The 10049-nt window shown below is 69.5% G+C and overlaps 1 protein-coding gene across 2 annotated transcripts; it reads left to right on the forward strand.

Moving 5' to 3' along the window:
• Positions 1 to 1418: 1418 nt before the first annotated feature.
• On the forward strand, positions 1419 to 8339 carry RHOG (ras homolog family member G). Of its 2 annotated transcripts, none has more exons than XM_042793340.1 (2): positions 1419 to 1467; positions 6968 to 8339. In XM_042793340.1, the coding sequence occupies exon 2, from the start codon at positions 6997 to 6999 to the stop codon at positions 7570 to 7572; it is 576 nt and encodes a 191-aa protein (XP_042649274.1). In that variant the 5' UTR covers positions 1419 to 1467; positions 6968 to 6996; the 3' UTR covers positions 7573 to 8339. The 2 variants fall into 2 exon arrangements, with proteins under 2 accessions (XP_042649274.1, XP_032857166.1); XM_033001275.2 differs by lacking the exon at positions 1419 to 1467 and adding an exon at positions 3255 to 3679.
• The last annotated feature ends 1710 nt before the right edge of the window (positions 8340 to 10049 follow it).

The raw sequence follows: 10049 nt of genomic DNA on the forward strand, positions 1-10049 counted from the left end.
CTGATCCAGAGTCCCTCCCCCCCTCTCCTGTCCCCCCTTTAAGCCCTGGGAGGCCGCTCGAAGGTCTCCCCGGAGCCTTCTCTTCTCCAGGCTGAACCCCCCCAACTCTCTCAGCCCGGCCTCCCAGGGGAGCTGCTCCAGCCCCCCCAGCATCTTCGTGGCCTCCTCTGGCCCCGCTCGAGCAGCTCCGTGTCCTTCTGCTGTTGGGGGCCCCCGAGCTGGCCCCAGCACTGCAGGGGGGTCTCCCCAGAGCGGAGCAGAGGGGGAGAATCCCCTCCCTGACCCTGCTGCCCCCCCTGCTCTGGCTGCAGCCCAGGGCACGGGTGGGTTCTGGGCTGCGAGCGCACGGTGCTGGCTCACGGGCAGTTTTCCCCCCACCAACCCCCCCAAGTCCCTCTCCTTGGGGCTGCTCTCCATCCCCTCCTCGCCCAGCCTGGATTTGTGCTGGGGATTGCCCCGACCCACGGGCAGGACCTTGCCCTTGGCCCTTGTTGAACTCCATGAGGTTCACACGGTCCCACCTCTCCAGCCTGCCCAGGTCCCTCGGGATGCCATCCCTGCCCTCAGCGTGTCACTCACTGCACAGCTCAGTGTTGCTTCGACAGCCCCTGAGATATGCAACACCCCAATTCCATCGGAGCCATGTGCTCCCGGCAGCATCACCGCTTACCACCACCAGACCAGTGCCACCAGCATCATTGGGCCCACGGCCACCAGTGCCCAGAGCCCACCAGCCCATGATGGGGGACAGGATGGGGCTGAAGTTTCACGCGTCCTTTTCCATCAGCACCGGAGCTGAATGCGAAGCTGCCTGCAGGGATCAGGTCCCGCCAGAGCAGACATCTGTCATTCAAGCAGTGTCCCACTGTCCTGCTGTCCCACTGTCCCACGCCACTGCCCCAGGATGTAGGATGGGGGGCATGGGGCTGCGGAGCCAGCACCCATGAGGATGGGGACAAGCACCCTTGCTCCCAGAAGAGCTCCTGCATCTCCCTTGGGAGACCCTCCAGCCCCCGGGCAGGCAGCCAGGGACCCTCATGGGCTGTGGGTGCTGCCTGAGGTGCTGCTGGGGGGGGGGGCACCTGCCCCCCAGCTTGGGGGGACGTGACCCTTGGGGGACCTTCGCAGCACCGGCAGGGCAAGGCAGGGCTCGGGAGCTCTGCCCTCGGGGATGGGTGGCCCCGGTGCCCCCCTCCAAGCTGGTCCCCACCCCGCCCCCCCCCCCCCCCCCCCAGGCAAGGTCCCGGCCCCCCGGCCCGGGCCGAGGAAGGAAGCGGCGGGGGGGGGGGGGGCGGGCGCGGCGGAGGGAAGTTTCTCCGCGGGACCGCCCGGGGCGGCGGGAGGAGGCGGCCGCAGACTTCCTCCTCCTCCTCCTCCTCCTCCTCCTCCTCCTCCTCCTCCTCCTGCTCCTCCTGCTCCTGCCGCTGCCGCCGCTTCGGCCCCGCGCCCGCCGCGCCATGTCCCGGGGTGAGTGCGGGACGGGGGGGGGGCCGGGGAGGGCCGGGGGTCCCGGGGCCGGGGGTCCCGGGGCCGGGGGTCCCGTTGTTGGGGGTCCCGGGGTGGCGGGAGGAGCCACCCGCCGAGGCTGGGACCCGGCCGGAGCGGGGCGGGGGGTAACGGGGCTCCGGGGGTAACGGGGGTAACGGAGCTGCGGGAGTAACGGGGGTGCTGCCCCGGGAGCGGAGCTGCGGGCGGGAGCGTTGGCCGGCGGCTGCCGGGACAGCGGGGACAGAACCGGCCCGACCCCCACGGCACTGCCCACGGCACCCACTGCGCTGCTCACGGCACCCACTGCACCCACGGCACCCACCGCAGCTGCAGCCACGGGCGCCCTGACCCTGCACGCGCTGTCCCCGCCGTGCAGTGCTCACACGGTCCCGCTGCCCGCACTGCACGCCGTGCCCCGCTGTGCCTGGCGCTGCACGGGCTGCACTGCACGCCAGAGGGCACTGCACTGCACCCACTGCACCCACTGCACCCACTGCATTCACTGCACCCAGTGCATTCACTGCACCCACTGCATCCACTGCACCCACTGCACTGCACCCTCTGCACCCACTGCACTGCCCCCCTTCACTGCCCACTGCACCCACTGCTCCCGCTCACTGCACCCACTGCATCCTCCCACTGCCCTGCACTGCCTGTTGCGCTTCAACTGCACCCACTGCACCCCCCGCGCCTGCTGCATGCCCCACTGCACCCGCCAGGGCTTGGGGGTCCCCCCCCTGGAGAGGCCTGGGGGGGGCCCCCCCGCTCCCCAGTCCTGGCGTGGGGCCATGGGGGGTACACTGGGGGGGGGCTGTGGGGGGGACGTGCTACGCCACCGGTCGACCACCAGCTCCCAGTTTGGTTTGTGCCGCCTCTCAGTGCCGTCCCACTGCTGGCCAGCTGCAGGGTGGGGGCACCCGTGGGGCCCCCAGTGCCTGGGGGACGCGTGTGTGTGTGTGTGTGTGTGTGTGTCCCCACCCCTGGAGGGGCTTGGCGTGGCCGTGGCTCCATGGATGGGGGCACGGGCTGGGGTCCTGCTGGGCTCGCTCTTCTTTTCTTGGCGGAAGGAGAAGCACGTGGGGCCGTTGACGGGTGTTTTGGGGGGGGTGGGGTGGGCAGTGGAGCTGGCACTGGGGCCGCCAGGAGCTGGTGAATGGGCTTTGGTTGGGCCGGAGCACCAGGAGGTGCCAAACTGGCCGGTACTGGTGTGCTCGACACTGTGCCTCCCCCACGCCGCCGCTGTCCGGGCTGTTGTCTCACCCCAAGGCCGTGGAGCATGGCCTGGCCTGGCTGGCCCTGTCCATCCATCATCTGTCCACCCGTCCATCCCTCTGTCCATCCATCCATCCATCTACCTGTCCATCCCTCTGTCCGTCCATCCATCCCTCCATCCCTCTGTCCATCCATCATCCATCCTTCTGTCCATCCATCATCCATCTACATGTCCATCCATCCATCCATCCATCCATCCATCCATCCATCATCCGTCCCTCCATCCATCCCTCTGTCCATCTCTCCACCCAGCCCTCCATCATCCACCCATCCCATCCATCCCTCCATCATCCCTGTGTCCATCCATCTCCATCCATCCATCATCCATCTCCATCCATCCATCATTCATCCCTCCATTTCTCCATCCATCCCTCCGTCCATCCCTCTGTCTGGCCCAGGATCCCCCCGCCGCCGGCAGCCGTGTCTGGCGGGTGCTGCCCCGTGTCCCACCGTGGGGTTGGGGAGGGGGTTTGTTCCCCTGGGGGCGCGGGGGCTGCTCCTGCACCATCCATCAGGCAGGAGGCCGAGGGGCAGAGCGGGACACGGCGGTGGAGCTCACCGGCCCGGGAGGAAAATAAAATGAGGAAATTAGTCATGACAAGCCTGCAGCTGGAAAATGAGGGAAATCAAAATCCTTCGACTCAGCGTGAAAGTTATTTTAGTCACGACAGCAGGGCCGGGGGTACCAGCAGCAGTGCACCCCGTCTCGGCCGCGCTAGCACTGGGTCCCCACCCCACTCCCACGGCGGTGCTGGTGCCAGGCCGGCGCGCTCGGCCCCACGGGGTCCCTGCTCGGTATTTATAGATTTTATTAGTTTCCTCTTTCGGCCTGGGGAGCCAGCGGCAGCGCCGGGAGGGCCGCGCTGTGCCCCTCTCCCCTCAGAGCAGGAGGTGATGGCTGCTGACCCCCTGGCCCCAGGTCAGTCTGGGCTGGTCCGTCTGTCCGGGATGGACACACTGGCCGTGGGGTGCAGGATGTGGGGTGCAGGGTGTGCTGTGCACAGCATGGGGTGCAGGCTGTGGGGTGCAGGCTGTGGGGTGTGAGGTGCACAGCACGGGGTGTGAAACCGGGGGGGGGGGGGGGGCGGGCAGTGCACACTTTGGGGTGCTCATGGCGTGAGGTGCAGGGTTTGGGTGCCGTGGGGTCGGCCAGGCCAGCAGAAAGAGGGGTTGGGGGGTGTTTCTGCTCTGCTCCCCCCCCCCCCCACGGAAAAACCCAGTGGGGGGATGCCCCGGCTGTGCGAGATGGCAGCGGGTTTTGCTTCCCTTTTCTGCTGAAGAAGAGATGAGTCGCTTTTCCCGTTCCGGGGGGGGGGGGGGGTTGACGATGGGGGGGTGGGGAGGTCACAGTGCATGACCCGCAGCCCCGCTCGCCCGCCCACACCCTCTCCCCAGCACCCCAAATCCCGGCGGAGCACCCCAACAGCGTGGAGGGTGCCCGGGGTCCCGCTGGAGTGGGGGATGCTGAGCCCCGGGGGATAGGCACTGTGTGTGGACCCCCCCCCCTTGGGGCTGTGGGGACGAGTTGGGGGCATGATCCGGGGGGGGGTGGGGGGAGGGGAGCTGAAGCCCTCCTGCCCCCCCCTCCTCCTCCTCCTCCCTCACCTCCTCGCAGCGGCGATGCTCCCAGGGGCACAAGCGTTCCCCCTTGCGCCCCGTCCCCTTCCTTGGCAGCCCCACTGACTCAGCCTTCCCTGGGACGGGTGCCCGCTGGGTGCCGGCTCATCCCGGGGTGCCCACGGACCCACAGCCCCATTTTGGGGGGGGGCAGGGTTGTAGGTCGCGCCGTGTCCCGCTGCGGGGCCGTGGCTGGGGCTCGGGGGTCACCCCGTTTCCCCGAGGGATGGGGAGCTGCGGGCTGGGTGGCCTCACTTCACCCCTGTCCCCTGGGAGACCTGCCCCTTGCACCCCGCTTCTGGTCACGGCAGCTTCCCCGTGTCACCCCCCCCCCCCGGGGCCAAATCCTGCCCATCCGTTCCACCGCCGACGTTGTCCTTGGGCTCCACAGCGGCTCTTCCCACCCGTGTCCTTCCCCCGGGTATTTATAGACGACGACGGGCTCGGGCCGCATCTCCCCTCTGCAACGGGGTGTCCCCAGCACCCCGGTACTCCCTGGGGTGCCCCCCGGCAGCCCCTCGGGGCAGCAAACTGCCCCCGCCCCCCACCCGGGCTCTGGGGCTGCAGTGGGACCCCTCTCACTCCCTGCTCCTGTCACCCTGATCCTCCTCCTCCCACTCTCCTGCTCCCACCCACCCAGATTCTGATCCCCTCGATCCTGCCCCCACTGCCCTGATCCTGCTCACCCTGCTCCTGTCCCCATCACCCTGTTCCTGCCCCCGTTGCTTTCCTCCTGCTCCCCCACCTCTGCCCCTTCTCCCACCACCTCGGACTCGTCTCTCTGCTCCGAGCCCCGCAGACCCCAGCGGGGTGTCATGTCCCCCCCCCTCCCCCCCAGGCCTTGGGGCACCCCCACCGCCGCAGCCTGGTGCCGAGCAAACCCTTCGCGCCGCGTTTTGCGACCAAAAACTGAGGCCGAAGGCCGGGTGTGCGTTTGTGACCTGCCCGGGATCCCGCGCTGTGCGAGCAACCCCCAGCCGGCTTCCTGCTGCTACGGGGGGGGGGGAGCAAGGGGGGGCTGCCAGCCATGGTCCACGGCTCCCCCGTGCTGCGGCCCCCTTTGTGGGCTGAACACCCGGGGATCCCCCCCCGCCCTCCAGCCCCGCTGTGGAAACAGTTTTGCAGCGGGGAAACTGAGGCACGGCACCGCTGGGGGGGGGGGGGGGGCCGGGTCCCCCACTTGTCGTGCGTGTCCCCCCCGGGGGGGGGGTGCAGGCAGGGAGCCAGGCAGGGCAGGGGTCACGGCGCAGCCGGCCCCGGCGCGGGCAGGAAGCCGGGTGTCAGGGTGGGAAGGGGAAGAGCGACTTCCCCATCCGAGGGGGCAGCGTCCGGCCCGGCCAGGGCTCGGGGTGGGGGCTGTGGCCCCTTCGCCTCCCCCAGCCACGCTGCCTGCCCCAATCTGGCCCCGCGGGTGGGCACCCTCCCTGCACCGTGGGGCGCCCCCCCCCCCCCCCACGCCGTGGCTGGGCTGGGCTCGGCGGCGCCCAGCTCCCGCCCGCAGCAGGAAGGGGGGAGCAGGATGCGGCCCCTTAATGGCAATTGCAGAGGGAGCCCGAGGAGGGGAAACGGGCGCTGGGCTCGGGGATAAACACAGCTGCCGGAGCGGACGTCAGCCCCGAGGGGCCACGGCACCAGTCCTGCTTGGGGCGTGCGGCACCGGGGCTGGCGGCACGGCACAGCATGACATGGCATTGAACAGCATGGCGTGGCATGATATGATATGGCACAGCATGGCGTGGCATGGCACAGCATGTCATGGCGTGACGTGGCATGGAATGGCATGGCATGGCACGGCATGGCATGGTACAGCATGGCATGACATGATATGGCACGGCATGGCATGACATGATGTGGCATTGCATGGCATGACACAGCATGATATGGCATGGCACAGCATGGCATGACATGGCACAGCATGGCATGATGTGGCGTGGCATGGCATGGCACGGCATGACATGATGTGGCATGGCACAGTATGGTATAGCATGATGGCACAGCATGGCATGACATGGCACAGAAATGCATGAGATGATATGGCACAGCACAGCATGGCACAGCATGACATGGCATGGAACAGCATGGCATGGCATGATATGGCATGGCATGACATGACATGATGTAGCATGGCACAGTATGCTATGGCATGGCACAGCATGGCATAGGATGGCATGGCATGATGGCATGGCACGGCACAGGATGGCATGGCATGACATGACATGATATGACATGACACGGCATGGCATGGAACAGCACGATGTGGCATGGCATGGCATAGCATGGCACGGCATGGCATGGCATGACATGGCATGGCACAGGGCACTGCAGCAGCCTGGCTGGCCTGGGAGCACGTCCTGGGGACAGCGCTGTCCCCATGCCCACCAGCCACGGTGGCACATGCGTTCCCCCCCCCCGGGAGGGGGGGGATGCAGTTCCCTGGGGGGGGTCTCAGGGCTGCCCCTGGCTGGGAACCCCCCCGGAGCTGGGGGCTGGAGGGCGGACCCAGCGTCACCCAGCCCTCTGTACCCTCGGAACCACGGCCACCCCAGCCCCGCCGCCCTCCCCTGACCCTGACCCTGTCCCCTCCCCACAGGCTGCTGAAGGGAGGGACGAGCCGCGGGGATGCAGAGCATCAAGTGCGTGGTGGTGGGCGACGGGGCGGTGGGGAAGACCTGCCTGCTCATCTGCTACACCACCAACGCCTTCCCCAAGGAGTACATCCCCACCGTCTTCGACAACTACAGCGCGCAGAACACGGTGGACGGCAGGACTATTAACTTAAACCTGTGGGACACGGCTGGCCAGGAGGAGTACGATCGCCTCCGGACGCTTTCCTACCCCCAGACCAACGTCTTCATCATCTGCTTCTCCATCGCCAGCCCGCCCTCCTACGAGAACGTCAAGCACAAGTGGTACCCGGAGGTGTGCCACCACTGCCCCAGCGTGCCCATCCTCCTCGTCGGCACCAAGAAGGATCTGAGGAACAACCCCGAGACCATGAAGCGGCTCAAGGAGCAGAACCAGGCGCCCATCACCACCCAGCAAGGCGTCAGCCTCTCCAAGCAGATCCGCGCCGTCAAGTACCTGGAGTGCTCGGCGCTCAACCAGGAGGGCATCAAGGATGTCTTCACCGAGGCGGTGAGGGCCGTGCTCAACCCCGTCCCGGCCAAGCCCAAGAAGCCCTGCGTCCTCTTGTGACGGGGCTGCCGGTGGGTCACCAGCGAGAGACGATCCTGCCCCTGCCCCACCGCCCCCCACCCCGAGACACTGCCCGGTGCCGCCAGAACCCCCCTCTGCCCACCCCGGTGCCTCGCTGTCCCCTCCCCGGGGACGGTAGGACCGGGGCCACCAGCCCGAAACCGCCAGCTTTAATAATACAGAACCTCGTTTGCACTAACTGGTCGCCCGCCCCGGGGGCAGCGGGACACCCCCCACCCCCCCCCCCAGCCCCACAGGATCCCCCCCCACCCCGGTCCTGGCTGTCAGCGTTTGCTTTTGGGTGACGCCTCTCCGGTCCCGGCACAGAGCAATGAATGCTTCCTGAGAAGGGGGTGCCCCCGGGGTGGCCAAACCCCCTCCCCGCCCCAAGCATCCCAAAGGGACCTGCCACCCCCCTCCTCGAGCACCCCGTGGGGACCCGCCACCCCTGACCCTGCTGGGGGGGGGTGGGGGGTGGGGGAAAGGGAGGGGGTGTGCGGTGGGAGCCCCTCAGCCCCCCAGCGCTCAGCCACCTCCGAGCATCCCTCTGCCACGGCCCCATCCTGCTGTGGGGTGCTGGCGGCCGCGCCGGGGGGGGGGTGTGGGGGTGTGGGGTTGGGGGGGGTCTCCGGGGTGGGTGTTTGGGGTGAGGCGGGGAAGCCCGGCGCTGGCGAGAGCGGAGCCGGGGCTGCGCGGGGCGGTGGGACTCGCCTGTAACCAGCCGCTCCCCGAGTCGCTTCTCTTTTAATAAAAAGTTCTGCCCAGGCTCCCCCGTCTCCTGTGCTCTCCCCTCCCTGCGATCCCCCCCCCCCCCGCCTTCCCCGGGCACAGGGACACCCCCGCAGCCACCCCGGGGCGGGGACACACACACACACACACACAGACACGCACGGGTGCCCCCACCCCGAGCTGGACCAGGTCCCCTCATCCTGCCAAGGCTGAGCAGAGGGGGCTCAAACCGGGGTCCCTGCCCAGGGTGGGGGCTGCAGCTTGGGGTGCCCCTGCCATGGCCAGCCCGGACCCCCAGCCCCCGCCCCACGCCCACTCAGGGGACGTGAGAAGGCGTTGCAGGAGGTGGCCGCGGGGACGTTGCACTGGGTGGGAAACGGGGACACTGGGGACATTGCGGGGGGGGGGGGGGGGGGTGCTGCCGGAGCCCCGCCGCGGAGCCGCCGGCAGAAGCTAGAGCCCCCGTGTCCCCCACGCCCCGGGGGCTGCGGGGTGCCAGGGGACCCCGAGTCCCGCCGAGGATGAGGATGGCGGCTGCTGGGCCACCCCCCTCGCCAACCCCCCGGGGCACGTGCTGGCCAGTGGCCGGCTGGATTTTGGCAGGGCCCCCCCACCCCCCCCCCCGCCACTGCCACGCACACCCCGGCCCCTCGTCCGGCCCCGGGGCCTTTCCTGCAGGAAGGGCCAAGACCCGGGCGCCTGCCACAAGCCGCTTTTGTTCCCCGCTGCCATTTCCCGGGCAGAGCCGGGGGGGGGGGGGGGGGGGGGGGGGGGGGGGGGGCGTGGGGGGCCGCCGGGGGCCGGCGTGGGCGACGAAGTGCCCGCGGGGCAGGGTGGCTGCGGCCGCGTCCCGTCCCTGTCCCCTTCCCGTGGCCTTGGCGCAGCCTTCCGGGGGTCGGTGCAAAGTGTGGACACCCCCTTCCCCCCCCCCCCCCCTTCCCCCCCCCTTCCCCCCCCCTCCCCCCCCCCTTCCCCCCCCCCCCCCCGGCTCTGCCCGGGAAATGTGCCGAACCCTCCTCCCACCGTGGGGGATCTCCCCATTCCCACGGGGGTTGTGTGCGTCCTGCTCCCACTGCAGCCGCAGGATTTGACCCCACTATTGTTTTTTTGGGGGGAGGGGGTGTGGGGGGGTGGTCCCTTCTTTGGGGCCAGGGCACCCAAAGGGCCATGCCCCCCCGCGCAAGGGCTGAGCCATGGGTGCTGTGGTGTGGGGACCCGGGGTGCTGCAGTCGGGGTGTCCCCGTGCCCGGGAGGTTCTCCTGCCAGGGCACCGACACAGACAGACCCCCCCGCCCCCCCACCCCCACCCCCCCCGGACTGGCGGGGTGCTGGGGCAAGGCGGGGACCCCGGGGTGGGACGCCGAGAGGGGAGCAGCAGGGCTGTGGCCCTGGCCCCGGCGCGATGAGCTCATGGCTGTTCCCCTCCCAGCTGCGATGAGGTCAGGACCCCACCATGAACCACCCCCCCACCCTCCCCCGGCACGGGGCAGAGGGGAAACTGAGGCCCCTGGCAGCTCCCCTGCCCCCCACTCCGCACCCCCAGTTGTGCCCACCCCAGCCCTCCCGGCCCCGTTGGCCCCCGCAGCACCCGTGGGCTGGGTGGGGAGCGGAGCCTCCAGCTGTGGGGTGGACACAGACCCTGGCACCCAGTGGGGGCGGGGGGGAGGCTCCCATCCCACCCCACATCCTGCACCCCAGCACCCCAAGGCCACATCCTTGCACCCACAGGCCAGACCCCACCCCGACAC

Source organism: Tyto alba, unplaced genomic scaffold, assembly GCF_018691265.1.
Source record: "Tyto alba isolate M040663 unplaced genomic scaffold, T.alba_DEE_v4.0 Super-Scaffold_2, whole genome shotgun sequence".
NCBI classification, from domain to species: Eukaryota; Metazoa; Chordata; class Aves; order Strigiformes; family Tytonidae; genus Tyto; species Tyto alba.

Bases quoted from the DNA above. Each gene is read 5' to 3' on its own strand.
- RHOG (XM_042793340.1), top strand. From the start codon at position 6,997: ATGCAGAGCATCAAGTGCGTGGTGGTGGGCGACGGGGCGGTGGGGAAG.